The 15,169-nt window shown below is 38.4% G+C and overlaps 1 protein-coding gene across 4 annotated transcripts in view; it reads left to right on the forward strand.

The window, feature by feature from the left end:
• TBC1D8B (TBC1 domain family member 8B) overlaps positions 1 to 15,169 on the forward strand; it is a 38,702-nt gene that overhangs the window by 19,121 nt on the left and 4,412 nt on the right. For 3 of the 4 annotated variants that reach the window (XM_068697236.1, XM_068697235.1, XM_068697237.1), the window contains 12 exons: positions 2,518 to 2,668; positions 4,044 to 4,258; positions 4,618 to 4,735; positions 5,433 to 5,718; positions 6,783 to 6,912; positions 10,266 to 10,364; positions 11,495 to 11,563; positions 11,771 to 12,011; positions 13,092 to 13,157; positions 13,461 to 13,544; positions 14,610 to 14,666; positions 14,961 to 15,058. In XM_068697236.1, coding sequence (XP_068553337.1) covers positions 2,518 to 2,668; positions 4,044 to 4,258; positions 4,618 to 4,735; positions 5,433 to 5,718; positions 6,783 to 6,912; positions 10,266 to 10,364; positions 11,495 to 11,563; positions 11,771 to 12,011; positions 13,092 to 13,157; positions 13,461 to 13,544; positions 14,610 to 14,666; positions 14,961 to 15,058 — 1,614 coding nt within the window. Of the gene's footprint in view, positions 1 to 2,517; positions 2,669 to 4,043; positions 4,259 to 4,617; positions 4,736 to 5,432; positions 5,719 to 6,782; positions 6,929 to 10,265; positions 10,365 to 11,494; positions 11,564 to 11,770; positions 12,012 to 13,091; positions 13,158 to 13,460; positions 13,545 to 14,609; positions 14,667 to 14,960; positions 15,059 to 15,169 lie in introns of those variants that run through there. The other variant, XR_011101153.1, reaches the window with a different exon arrangement.

A 15,169-nucleotide genomic window follows, 5' to 3' on the forward strand; every position in this document is an offset into this window, starting at 1 on the left:
GATAAAAATGGCCAACAGGCTTTGGAACCTAATTGGAAAGGAGTTAAGTATATTCCAAATGTACTCCAGCAAGGCTTCTGATTTCCTCTGGGGCTTTGCCAATCTTCTTTCATCTGCATGTTCTGTATTTTGAGTCCACAGGGTGCTTCTTCATGGCTCCATTCAATTTTCTGCTCATCTTGTTTAATAATGATATGTCTTATCTTCATGGAGCTAATTCCTCTTGCTCTTCCAGCCCCTCAGGGAAGAGTTGGCTGTTTGTTTTGTGATAGCTAACATATTTCATATCTTTCTGAATTGTCAAGGTAGAAAGTCACTACAAATGCTTTGGGAACAAGGAGAATGTTATCAGGAAATTGACTTCATTTCTTCATTGCTTCATTCCTTTTGTACTTCTTTGTAACAAAGCTATGCTCTGGAGATTTTTTTTTAATTATTATTTTTTCAGTAAGATGTACTCATTTTGATTCTCCAAAATGTGTGCAACAAGACAATTTTTATTTTAAAATTAGTCTTTCAGCAAAATAGGGTAAATTCAGATATGGAATTTATGATACCAGAAAATAAACACCCCTTTGGCAGGGATGAAAGCAATACAGGTTTTTAAGTTCTGCTTTTTATAGCACAATGAACAGAAGTGGGCAACATCTACTTTTCCTTTCTGCAGATCACCTTGAATTGCTTTAGCAATATTAAATCTTACTGCTGCATGTGTAGAAAACATAGTGGCAGTGTTCACCCTGTCTCTGCACTGAAGCTTCTCATGGGATGCAACACCCAATTGTCAGTTGGCTTTGCTTCAGAGAAATTGAATTGCTTTTTTAGGTGCATAATCAATAGTTTATTAGAAGCCTTATACCTCACAAAGGACCTGTTTCACTGCTGCCAATGAAACTTTCTACCTCCCTCTACTCTGCAGGTAAATGCCTCTTACTTCAGTTATGTTTGAGTAGGGAATTTTTGCTAGTTTTCCCTCTGAAGCAGGTTTTACATACATGGCTGGTCCTACTAAGTTCTGATGCATACACAGTTGTTTTGTATTTTGACAGTAATTGCTATTTTGTAAAATGTTCTCTCTAGTTGATAAATATCTGATTAAATGTTAAACCGATATGGGCTTAACTGTTTTCAGCTATTAGTTCCCCTCCTTAATCCAAATAGACTTCATTCTCCTGCAGTTTTCCCTGATTATTGATTCTCTCCCGTTGCTATGTGGAGTTCATGCAGATAAACTGAGGACAGATTTAGAAACTGTGGCAAAACAAATGACACTGATGCCATGTCATCCCTCTCTGCTTTCCACCATTTGTACTCACTCCATTCCAAATCTGTTAACTGGTGTAATGCAACAAAGCGTGATGAATCAGACAAAAGGAGAGTAGCCTGTTTTGCCTGTTGAGCTTCCATGGGATATTATCTCATCTGTGTCAGTGTTACTACATTTTTATTGCTGTTAGCAAGAACAATTCATAAACACATTGAAGTCACAGTACGTTACTTCATCTGAATAACTAAGCAGGTATCTGTGACAGTATGATTTCATCTTGCAAATAATCATATGCTTAACTACCTTGTGCCATCATGGAACCACACAAATGATCTGAACCTTCTCCCTATTTTTCTTGGTTGTCTTTTCTACTGCTTTCTCTTAGTTGCGTCTTTTTTTCCTTATTCTATCAACTTGCTCTTTACCAATAAAATTTTGTGCTGTTTATGATAAAGCATGAATAAAAAATGGAGTATAAGGGTACTTTAAAATTGGCCCAAGTTGTAATCAGATTTGTGCGTGTGTTTGTATATCATATAAACATATGTATATTTACATGGAAAGAGCTGACAAAGAATCCTACAAGTACCTCTGTTTTTCTGCCAAAAGAATCATTAAATGTGAATTTGCTTATTTGTTTGAAAATCCAGTTTACTTACAAATCTAGTTTACTTACATTTATTACCCTTTATTTATTCAAGTGGGAAGTAAAGAAAAAGTCTAACTTTCAAGTGACCTGAAGGTGAAAGGGGTTGATTGCTTGGTATCCTAATACATCAGCTAGGAGTCCTCAAGTGAAGTTAGAAGAACGCAGATTTATCTGAGTTCAGAAAGCAGTTTGCAGGGATAAAACCTGCTGTGGGTTTTTGTGTTGTTAATTTCAGAGAGATTGCCTCTGTTGAGGTCGTGCCTGCACCTCAATTTGTTGCAGAATGGAGGAGGAATTTGTGGATATTTTGCCTGACTTTGCTGTCCTTTGGCACTTACTGTTGGTTCTTGTCAGATGGAATACTGGATTAGATTTACCTTTTTTCTGGTCTGGTATAGAAATTCTTGTAAGAATTAAGAATGTAAAATATTCTTGTAAGAATACTTTAAAGAATGGTTATGTAGGAGATTCAATTGTATCCCAGACTTAAACTATGCATGGATTACATTTTTGCTCTGATCAGCATTCATTTCAGATATCAAACATGAGAGAATCTTCCGGTTTACTTAGTAGTCTTTTTCTTTTTTTTTTCTTTTTGTAGTTGAAAGAAAAAATGAAAGAACAGTCCTGGAACATCCTCTTTGTCGAGCGGGGACACGGTGTCAGTATGTTTCGAACAAAGAAGACTCGAGACTTGGTGGTAAGAGGGATCCCGGAGGCCTTACGAGGAGAGCTCTGGCTGCTGTTCTCAGGTATTGCCTAGCAAGTATAATTGATTCATTTTGTAGACTCTGCTGTATGGATGTTCTAGTTACTTACTGACAGTAGTATGCCCAAACAAACAAACAAAAAAAAAAACAACTTATTTCCTCTGGCAACTTATCTAAATCTTTCTGAAGAAAGATTTCAAAAGATTTCAAAAGAATAGACACATTTATTCTGTTCTGCATTGATTCAAACTAAACCTGTGTCATCTTCTACAACAAACTCAAAACTAGTAAGACTATGAGTTCAAGGGGACAATCAGTTTCAGCAGCGTCTCTTTACTTGCTAAAAAGAAAAGCAAGTTTGCAGGACCATTTTTCAATTGTTTTGGTGTAATCTTTCTGAGACGATAGTGTTCCTAGGCAAAAAAAAAAAATGTTTTCTATTTGTCTCTAGTATGGGTAGCTCTTTGTTATACACTGTTGCTTGGTTGAGAGTGAGAAGTGTACAGGAATTGTGGACTTTGATACGCATAAGGGATCTCTTGCCAAAACTCTGAGTATACTTCTGTGGCTTTCTGCTGTAGAACACACCTGTGTCAGAGCACTTAATGTGAGGAAGTGGAGGCCTGGGGAATTAAGGCATTGCTTTAAAAGGTGCTTAGAAGGCACTTCTGTGCACTTGTTATTCCCATTCACTTAAACACTTACAAAGGTGGTAGCCACTGACAGGTAAGCTGACTTGATTCAGAAAATGAGCTGCAGATTCTCAGGAGACCTTTCCCACTACCTGTACTCATGGTGTTCCCCTGGGCAGAGCATTCTGCTGTTCTGAAGGGTCTGTTTATTGTAACAAATATGTTTTAACCTACTCATTCAGCATACTGCTGTATGGTAGTTCTTTTTGAGGACAAGTGAATGTGGATTTCTTTGCTAATGTTCTTTGAGTGTTTATGTAGACATGTATGCTTCTGGTACCAGATATCTCTATCTTGGATTGTGTTGACATAAAAAGTTATGGAATGAATTAGGTAAATATCAATCCGTTGCCAAGTTTTTTCTAATCTGTCACCAGTTCTACAAAAGGAAAAGTATTTGCCTGAAAACTTAAGCAAAATTGTAGGTGAAAGGAAGCTCCTTTTTCCCTGCAATGAAACAGGAAAAAAAATAAGTCAAAATCAACTGTATAATGGATAGTGTCTGGAATATGGAAAGAAATTTACTCCAGGCTTTACTTTATTTTGCTTTTCTATTTTTATTTCATAGTGATTGTGTTAATGACAGTAGAATTACTCTGTTACATTACTGCAATAGCAGCTGGAGATATCTTAGTAAACACCAGAAATGTTTGTATAAATTGCAGAGAATTATGTACATACTTTATTGTTGCCCTCTAATGCTGTGCAATAACACTTATTGGCAGGTGCTGTAAATGATATGGCATCCAACCCTGGTTATTACACTGAGTTGGTGGAAAAATCCTTAGGAACATGCACATTAGCTACTGATGAAATTGAACGAGATTTACGTCGTTCCTTGCCTGAGCATCCCGCTTTTCAAAGCGACACAGGAATTTCTGCACTCAGGAGAGTTCTGACAGCTTATGCCTACAGGAATCCCCAAATTGGATATTGTCAGGTACAGCAGTTTTGAGAATCTTAATACTGGTTGTCTGAACATTAGTTTACCATATCAGTATTGTGGCACCTCATAAAAATCAGTCAGAAATACGTAGAAGTTTCCTTCTCGGTGGTTCACCTGCATTGCTTATTTCATCCCACTGCGTGACATGAGCTATTTTTATGTAGTTTAAATACTATACTCTGTATTTGATGATGTAGAGGTACAAATACTACACTGGGTAAGGCTGTAGGTTATCCCAACACCCCTGAACACGTGCTGTGAAATGTCATCAGAAGTATAAAACAAATGACAAAACGGTTTTCTTTTCATTGTCTTATCATGTGAATGTTTCCTTCCCTGTTAAAATGTTACAGGCAATGAACATTTTGACATCAGTACTTCTGCTGTATGCTAAAGAGGAAGAAGCATTCTGGCTGTTGGTTGCTGTGTGTGAAAGGATGCTACCCGATTATTTCAATCGTCGAATCATTGGTAACATCAGTCTATCTTTTGGTCTGTCTAGAACTGAATATAAGCAATCATTCTGTGAGAACAAGTGTAAGGAATGAGCTGAAGCCTGAACACTGCAGAGAAACTGTGGTGTTTGGTTCAGTATTTTAAAGCAGAAAATGGAAGTAGCAGAACATCCCAAGATCCTCCATAAGAGAGTGTGGATGTGACTTTCAAATATTGTCATTATTCTAGGGAAGTAGTGAAGTAGTCACGTAGACTATTACACACTTCTTTCAGAATTGCAACTGCAGTTCATACTATTTATTGTAATTTACCCAGCTTAAATAAAAAGAAACAGAGTTACTCCAGGAGCAGACTTAGTCTTTGATCTGGTACTCAATGCTTTCAGCTTTAAATGCTAGAAGAAAATTGCATGTGAAGTTTCTCTGTCATTGCAGAGAGGGTATATCGACTGACAGGAGAATCATTAGCAGTAACCATGCACCCACAAGGGTGCTAATATACTTCACAACGTGCAAGCCTCTGGACCCAGGTATAGAGTGCATAGCTTCCAGCACAGCGAACGGAGCCAGTGGTGCCATGCAGCTGGGTCTCTGCTTGTTTTTACATCAAAGTCTCACTAGGATAGGGGCTAGGTTTCTGGCCAGTGCTCTGAGAAAACTGTGCTTCTGTGTATTAAGATTTGGGTGGTGGTTTTGTTATCCTCTCCCTGCAGGTGCCTTGGTAGATCAGGCAGTGTTTGAGGAGCTCATCAGGGTTCATCTGCCTCAGTTGACAGACCACATGACGGACATGACTTTTTTCTCCTCGGTCTCTCTCTCCTGGTTCCTTACCCTTTTTATCAGTGTGCTGCCTATTGAAAGTGCAGTCAATGTGGTGGACTGTTTCTTCTATGATGGAATAAAGGCAATCTTGCAGCTGGGTCTCGCAGTGCTGGAATACAACATGGAGAAGTTGCTGACTTGTAAGGATGATGCAGAGGCCGTGACTGTGCTCAACAGGTATCAGTGTAACTGCTGTTCTTACAGGCAGTGTAGCAGCTGCTGTAATTTCAAACAGATATGTCATTTCCTCTGAAAATCCTATCTTCTCTTTATCTTTGTCATATGTTGCATGTTTGAGTGGGGTAGGAACTAACGAGGAAAACGAGGAATTAATGGGAATTAGTGAGGAAAATGTAATTTTTACTTTATGATGCCATGCAGCCTGATATTTATTGTGGAACCTAACTGTGCTCATTAAAATTTTTAGCACTTAATAGCAATAAGAGCACATTCAGCCAGTATCTAATTTATTAAAATTTAAAATAGGAGTGAAATTTTAATTTTCACTCGAACTAAACAAGCTGCTGCTTCCACTTGACACTCACGCTTTTGATGATCATTGTGAACTCTTTGTGAACTCTGACTTTCAACACTTTATCCGGCTGCAACACTTCCATTGCACGGTAAATCCAGCCTGCAGCATTCTGATGGTTGTAAAAAATAATGACGGTAGTTTGCCTCGCCTCAAGAAAAAGGAAGCTATTACTCCATAGATGTTTTTCTCTGCTTTCTCAGTGTTGGCAAAGGAACTGGTAACCTCTGTGATGGAACTGTTTAGTCTGGTTTTGTAGGTGCGATGAAGAGTGCAGATCAGGCACGTCCTGGTTTGTGCATCTGAGGGAATTAAAATTGCCTCAGTAGCAGTTCAGCCTAAGCATCCATTCCTCTCTCCCAGTTACGTAGTACATTGCTGCTGGGAGAAAGCCAAGTAAAAGGGAGCTCGAGAGGTCTCTAAACTAACTTCCCACTCCAGAAAAGACTACTGCTAGGTCACGTCAGCCATGTTACTGCCTAGCTGGGTCTTAAAAGCTCCAAGGCTAGAGGCTCTGCGACCTTCTTCGGGTAGCCAGTTCCCTTGTTTGTGTGTCTGTGCTATTGTTACAGCATATTGGTGCTATTCATGGTGATATTCTTTTATTTTTTCCATTCTCTGCCTACTTTTTCTTCAGTAGATGCTGATGTTGTCCTTGTGTTGTGATAATCTGCTTCCTGCTGATATCTCGCGTATTTCCTTCACGCAGGTTTTTTGACAGTGTCACCAACAAAGACAGTCCTTTGCCTCCAGCTGTGCAGCAGGGCGCCAATCTCAGTGATACAAAGAGTGACCACCCAAAAGTGGACATTACTGATTTGATCCGAGAGTCAAACGAAGTATGTGTTCCTGTGGGTAAGGTTTTGCATCCCTTGCAGTGTTTACATTATTGCATGGTCTGGCTACAAACCAGATAGAAAACCACTCTAGATTGGTAGGAATTAGGCTCTGCGTTTTCCTAAGTCTCGCTGAAAACCTTGTAGGTTATGGGATAGGTTTGTTTTGTTTTGTATTTGTTTATTCTTTTAACTGCCTGGAATGTGTTTGCTAGGCTGTCCTGAGTGGAGTTCCCTGGTTTCATCACAGGTCACGTATTGCTGTCCACTCTGTCAGCTAAACGACAGAGTGTGTGGGAGAAGGAGCCCTTGCATTTACTGATTTTAGGTTCATTACATTGTAGATGGTGGTAACATTTGGCATACAGGGCAGTGCAGGAAACTGTGCTTGTGTAGTTTATTGCACTGATGAAACGGATGTTTTGAGGTGTGTTGGGTGAGGAAGACAAATTATGGTATTTTAACACTTCCTTTGAGTTTGCTACTTTTTGATTTCTGCAGCGTTCTAGCTTCCCAGGTCTATAACGGGGAGGAAGTGGCTTCTCATTCTTATTTTGTCCTCAGATTTTCATTAGGCAGTTCCTTCCTTGGCATGATTTAGATCAGGGCATTAATCCATTGTAGATAGGTTTCTCTTTATCCAATGCAAAATGAAAAGCAAGCTGATAGAAAAGATAGGTTAGTGGTTTGAGTTTTTTTTTTTCTATTAGCTGGCTTCTTTTACCTGTATGATGCTTTTCTGACTCTCATTCATATGTTTCCAGTGAAAGAGCCACAGTGCATCTCTTTAGGAAAAATGTTGCAGCATTCACTCAAAAAAGATTAGCTAGCTATTATTTCTATAATTAAAGAATGGTGTCTCTCTTCTTTTTCTTTAATTTTTATTTTTTACCTGAGAAGAGGGCTTTGCTTTTAGTGCAGTGAACAAAGCCAAGAAACAGAAATTCAAGATCTCTTGGAGTATCTTTATAGCATTAGGTTAATTATACAAAATGTCACTATTTCTGCTGTCGCTGTTGTTTCACAAGAATGTTATACCGAAGAATCACTTTAAGACTCTCATAAGAAGTAGTGCAAACTATTACAGGTCTTTCTTGCCATGGTGAGGTCTGAAAGTATGAGCATGAATACTTGCGAAATGAAGAATAGATGTGGTAAATAACGAAGTGCTGGATGTTACGTTCTGAAGTGTAAGCTGAAGTTTTCACGGAGAGAGAATAATTACTGACGGACAGAGAAAGCAAAAGGAACTCGCTTTCTTTTTCTCCTGCTGTTTTAGTCAGGTGACTGGACCAAAATTGTAATAGTGTCTTGATTAGGTATGGCTTTTGAAAATTGATTTGGGCAGATCTTTGAATGTGAATCTCCCATTTCCAAGCTGACAGTCCTGCTCCCAGGCCTTTATCCCCATTTTTATCTCATGGCCCCTTTTTGGCTGTAAACTTGGATCTTCAGATGAAACTGAATTTTGTCAGTGCTGGTAAGTGTTGCAACCCTTTGTTTGAGAATTGCTGATACAAAGTGAGAGTCAATTTCTCACTTCCCTTTTACACTAGACAGTTCATTTCAACACAGTTCAGTTCTGGTATAGGGTTTTATTTTCATATGACTGTTGAATTCACATTGAACAAATTTTGAAATGGGAAGATTGCTGCAATGGAAAGTTGTCCCTCTGCAGACAGGTCTAGTTACTAATCATGAATAAGTGACCAGAGATGTTCTTTGTGGTACTGTTGCTTCACATAGGTATTCAGAAACAGATGAGACTAAATGAAAAAATATGGAGTCAAAGCTTGAAATTACATTCAGCTTTATGTCATTAGGGCTCAGGTACAAACACAAGCTTTATTCTTTTCTAGTCTAATCAGGTATGAAGAAGTCATGCTTAACTGGTGAATAGAAATATGAATTTATCACATTTACCCAGAGTTAGTTTATACATCTTGTTTATATTCTTAGTGAGGCCGTTGCACAATGTCAGTGTCTGGATGTCAGATTAGCGAATGCATTGTGACTCAAAGATGCAATTCCTCTGTTTCCCTTTTGTTTCATGACAGAAATATGCTGCTAGGGGTCTTCATGCACAGAACTACAGTTCTGGAAAAGAACTGTAGAGTTCATCCAGTTCAGCTTCCTCTCCAGGGTACACCCCAATCATCCTTGAAAAATGTCTAATATTAAAACTTTGACAAAGAGAACCTGCAACAACTTTAGCCCATTGTAGCTTTTATGTACCTTTAACCGCAAAATATCCTAATATCCAGTATAACTCATCTTAGGTGCTCATAAAGAGCTGTTGAGGAAAATCAATTGCATCTTTCTCTGCAAATCCTTGTTGCTATTAAATTGTTATTCATCTCTTACCACTTCAGCTCTGGTTTCTTCTTTTTCTTGATTCAGTATGAACAGTTCCTTCAACCTTTCTTCAAAATGCATGTGTTCAGATTCTTTTTATGACAGTTGAAGTCTTTTATACTTTATTTAAAGTGCACTGCAAAAATGGGAGTAAAACACTGTTAAAACTTCTGAAAGTTCTGCCTAGTTTGGTAGTTTATCACCGATTTGTTCTCCAAGTCTGGTCTTAGAACCAGTTGTGCACATGGTTCCTGGTGATGGTGGTTACACTGTCTTCCTAGCTCCATGCATTGCTGAAGAGTGTCAAAAACCATATAGAAGTAAAGATGCATCATACCCACTTCTTCAGTGCTATATATAAGGCTGAATTTTTCTCATAGGAGAAAATAAAATTGATTTGACATGATTTTGGTTAAGAGTATTGGCCAGTATTGATTATCTTACCTGTTTCTATTTAGATTTTAATTGTTTGATAATTTGTTCTAGGATTTCTCTGGGAATTTTCTTCTAGTTTTTGCTTACTTTCCTACCCTTTTTAAAGGTAAATGTATTTATTCTACTCAAATCCTTAGACACCTTCCCTGTCCTTTAGACATCGCAGAGTTAGCTAGGGATGGTTCAGAAATTACTTCACTCTAGTGAACCTGAAGTCTGACAACATGTACATATTTTTCTTTTATACCCTGCAGTGCTAGTCACCACGTGATAACAAAGTTGTATATAGAGCCAACGCACAGTAAAATCCTTTCCTTTGCCTTTCCTTATAGTGAACTAATCCATAGTTTCTTCTTTCCTTGTCACTCTTTTAAACACCCACCCTTTCAAAAGTTACACTGTTCAGGGTGAATCATGGTGTGATAATATATGATTCTTTGCTCAGAGCTCCTGCAGTCTTCTTTGTGTCCCTACCTGTATTGTATTTAGATGCAGAAAAGACATAAATATCTGCTTAGATTTATCTAGCAACGGTTGATTTCATAAAACTATGCTTTTCTTCATAGAGATACGGCGATATTCGATATGAGGACGTTGAGAGTATGCGCTGCAGAAACAGGCTTTATGTGATCCAGACATTAGAAGCTACAACTAAGCAGAATGTGGTGAGTGACTTAAAGAACTAAACCCTTCCCTCTGCTAAAATTCCTTCTCTCTTGGAAAATTTTGAAAAAAAGCTACTCTTTTTAAGGCCAAATAAATCATTGTTTAGGGTGAAATCCCTCTCGTCTGCAGGGTATCTGTGAAGTGAGGTTTGGGCTGTGATGTTTTCGGTCTGTCAGTCACAGCACGACCTTCTGCTCTCATTACAAGTACTGTCATCACAGATAGTTTCTAAAGGCTGCCATCTCTCTGACACTTGCATTGATTGGAGCAGGCTGACCTGTATATTTCTTTCTGCTGTTCTTGAATTGTTAATGCATTTTTCTGTGAGACCTAATGCTGTAGTAAAACAATCAATCACTTGCATTTTTGCTCTCCAAAGCAATCCCAAATGTCACTGAATGCACTGCCTTCAATAAGGGTTGCTTCTTGAGTGTGTGGTGCGGCAGCTCTTCAGCTACTAACATCATCCTTTCAGCTCAGACCCCCGAATGAAGGTAGAGGTTGCAGGGTGCTTCCTTTGTTTGCCTGTTTTTTGTTTTCTTCAGTGGCGTATTTGCAATAACTGGTGATAAGACTAGACTACTTAAACAAGCAGTGCTCTTTTCTTTAGTAGAGGTGGCTTGCACCAACTGATACTAAATGCTGTTTGTTGAGCTAAGATGATAGCTGTTGTATTTCGTTTTACAAAATGTACATCTTGTGAAGATGGATATAGATCTTGTTTGAAAATGCTGTTGTTTTTTTTTCCTTTAAAAAAATGGGGATTCAGCTTCACTGGTAAGGGCTGAATGTCCATTGTAACAGAAGGTAAATGTTACTTCATTATAAATAATCTGGCATTCAAGTTTTATCCCATGAGTTTCATAGTGTAGGCTCAATATATGAAAATGATGTGAGTAGCTTCAAAGTCTCTTTTCAGAGAGAAGTTGTTTTTTCCAGTCATCTCCTTCCAATCATCTTCTGATTGTTTTTAAGAAATAACCCTATTCTTACTCCTAATTGGTTACATGCCAAAACCTGGAATATTCAAACTGTATTTTTTAAATGTAAGGTTAAATCTCGTGAATGTTTTATGGGCTTATTCCAAAAAGAAAAGACTCATTAATTATTTTTCTTTGTTTTGTTTCAGCTACGTGTTGTGTCCCAGGATGTAAAATTCAGTCCTAGTGATCTTGACGAGCTTTATGACTTATTCAAGGTAGTGTGCCACCTTCCTCACTTCTCAAGCATGTATGTTAATGGTGAGCTGTATGATGGCTGTGAAACAGTTTTAACAAATTGAGGAGAAAGCTAGATTCAGTGTATTTTTTTACACGTACACAAATTAAATAGCTAACTCCCCACATCTTTTACCCAGATAAATAGTTGTTTCATCCAGTTAAATGTTTTTACCTTTTCTTTGCAGAAAGAGCACTTTCTTTCCTGTTACTGGAACGTGAATAGTCCTGTTTTGCGACACCACGATGCCAGCCTACCTTATCTCGAGCAGTATCGAGTTGATTGCCAGCAGTTCAGGGTTCTCTGTCATCTCTTAAGTCCCTGGTCACACTGTGCAAACAGAGACTCGCTTGCATTGTGGACATTCAGACTGATGGATGAGAGCTCTGATGGCCTTATAAACTTCAAGCAATTTGCCTGTGTTCTTGGTAAGAGAACAGTACATATGTAACACGTTCACAAGGGAACTCCATCTTGGAAATAGTCCTCGGTGTTATCACCTTCCATACACGAGATAAGGAGCCTAAGGAGGCTAGCCTCTTAATGTAGGGTCAAATTGTCTTGCCTTTATCTTGGGGCATTAAATGCAAAGACGTGAAATGGCAAGTCAAATGCTCAAAGTATATTTATAAACTTCAGAGTGGGAGCTGCGTTCTTTAGGTGAATGAAAAAGGCTTTAAATTGCAGAACTGTGCGCTCATTTTCTTGTCTGTATTTCACTGTGAAATAGTTGACACAAAGCTTTACAAATTGGGAACTTCTCTGAAATGTTAATCCCATGGAGAGCAATCTCCTGTTTGAGATGAAGTTTAAATATAGCTTTGCCATCAAAATACCAGAAAATTAGTAAAGGGCACAACCTCATTGCGCAACCTGTTTGGTTGATGATAAATGCTTCCTCGCACTGAAAGCCTACTCATACACAGATCATGTAAGATAAACAGTGCTTTATATCCCTGGGCAACTGAAAGTTTTCTGGAGTTAGTGCTTTATTCTTTTCATCTTGTTTTCAAAGTGCTATTGTTTACATGGTGGTTTTACCCTGCTGGGCAGCTAAAGTCTGCCACAACAGCTCTCTCACTCCCCCTCCTCAAAAGAGAAGAAAATATGATGGAAAGAAAAAGGCTCACAGGTTGAGGTGAGATTAATTTAATTAAGGGGAAAAGAAAGAAGGGAAAAACAAGCAAAAGCTGTGAGGAAGCAAAGAAGGGAAAAATACAGTTATTCTTCACTTTGTATCAATGAGCGATGCTCAGATGTGTTCTGGGAAGCAGGGCCTCAATATGTAGGATAGTGTGCTAAAATGTTTTGGTGTTCTTGCTTCAGTGTAGGCAAACCTCAGGCTTAGCTGCAGCTGATACTTCCTTAAGCATCATCTCTAATCATACTCCATGTAAGACAGAATACATGTCCCGTTCTGACATCCTTGGGTTGTATTTGTTTAGGTTAGGGGGTATTTTAAAGCTGGGTCCAGTTGAATAACCTTGGTTGCCTCTTTCCTCCAATAGATACCATGTACAACGGAAGTTTCACAGACAAACTCAAGTTTCTTTTTAAGTTGCACATTCCTCCAGGTGAGTGAGAAATGGTAGCATTTGGGGAGGGCTGTTCCTGGCTTTTATCATCTTTGCATGATTTTAATTTAAGCTTCCCTTTCCTTCCTGTTCTCACTAGCCCTGGTTACAGTACAGTCCCATAGCTGTAATACAGATGTGTATTTTTTCCAGAGTGATGTATTCTTTGGGGAGGACTTAATCTACTCAAACACACTTTCTGTTTTGTTCATAGGAACAATATGTACAAACCTTTTGCTTTTTCTCCCTGCTTTGTTAATGCTTGGGAGCCCTAAAAACACTTCATTCACTTATTTATTTCAGCTTTTACTGAAGTAGAATCTCTAAGCCCTTCCAAAGGCGGTGATCTTTCAAAAGAAGAACTGATCCACTTCAGTCAACTCAGTGGTAAGTGTCAGAGTGTGTGACTTTGCCTGCAGAATTTGGGAAGGACTCCATTAATTTTCCTGTAGTGCATAATGGAGATCTTTCTTCTGAAAGCCTCCAAAAGCTGTTTTGAATTCTAGCAAATCGTGTCCTTGTTAACAAGAATCCTCTTTGAAGATCTTCTGGAGACAGTTACATTGCCATACGAAGCAGTGCAGAATTTGAGGATAGCCATCTTTCTTCACAGCAGTTTTTTCTGTAGCAGCACATGGGTTAATTATCATAACCAGCTGTGTGGGGTGGTACATCCAGGCATCAGTAACAGGCCATTTCACTGGCAGTCATATAAAGAACAGAGATGTTCCCTGCCCTGAATTGGTTATGTCTGATGATTGAACTCAAAGGCCCCAAATGGTTACATGGAAATAGAGGAGTATATTTGGTCAGCATTTCTCAGCATAGGAGGCAGCCTTTCTGTTGCAATAGTCATTAAAATGATGACCATTGCAGTTTTTGTATTCAAGGCATAAAGGCATATTTCCTGACTCAAAAAATTTATTAATGTAAGATCCATGTCCTCAATTATTTTGAGGCACTTAAGGGTTTCATAATCTTTTGCTGTCATTTTAAATCCACTAAGGTGTATATGTGTGTGTGTTTCTTTTAAATGTGGGGTTTAAATTTATGGAGTTAACAAAATACTACATTTGGAAAGCTGTTTGTTTTTACATCTTTGGAGGAGAGATCCTTTCTGGTTTTTAGAAACTATCTAAAAGTACTTTATCTGTAGTATGGTGGCACTGTCCTCACTGTTGTTCAAGACATGGAGCACAAAATATTATCCACTTGATACAGCTGGTTTTAGCTTTTTCGTGATCTCCAATCTCATGGTGCCTTTTATTTTATTTTTTTTAACTTTTATTTTTTAGAAATATGTGTATATCTTACCGTGTGCTTTTTTGGCCTAATCTGTGTTGAAAACATGGGGGTCTTGCTCCTTAAGGAAAGATTTTTTGATAAAGGAAGTGAAGCACTGGTCCTCCTTTCTCGAAGCAGTAACTTTTCTTTTCTTCTCTGAAACTCTAGTTTCATCTACTGGAGATAATCTTGAAAGTAATGCTTTGAAGAGCAGCCCGGAAAAAGGTAGAGAATCCTGGAAACGCTTGTTAATAACTTGATAAAGTGGGAGTATAGCTGGGAAAGTGTGTGCTGAAAAAGTATGCTGATCTTAGCGTAATGCTAACGTTATATCCACTTTTATAAGTGTATTCCTCGGGGAGGAGGGGCATGTAATGTAAACTCTGATCCTGTGTAGTTTTTGGTCCTACTACTCTGTTGAGAAAGAATGACATGGAGGATACAATTGTTTTGCTCTTCATCCCCCATGTAAACTCTTAGTTCTTGTTTGCTCACTCTTTTTTTCTTTTGGTCAAATAGGGAAGGGGAAAGTTGATATTCAGGCATATCTGAAGCAATGGCAAGATGAACTTCTTAAAAAAGAAGAAAACATCAAGGATCTGCCAAGAATGAATCAGGTAAAACAATCTGTGTCAGAGAATTACAGAAGTCTGGTTTTGATTGCTTTGTCTCTTTTTAAGTTCTGTTAGTGTTTTTCTAAAGGATTCTTAGGATCCCTTAAATTTCAG

This window comes from Anas acuta, chromosome 13 (genome assembly GCF_963932015.1).
Source record: "Anas acuta chromosome 13, bAnaAcu1.1, whole genome shotgun sequence".
NCBI lineage: Eukaryota > Metazoa > Chordata > Aves > Anseriformes > Anatidae > Anas > Anas acuta.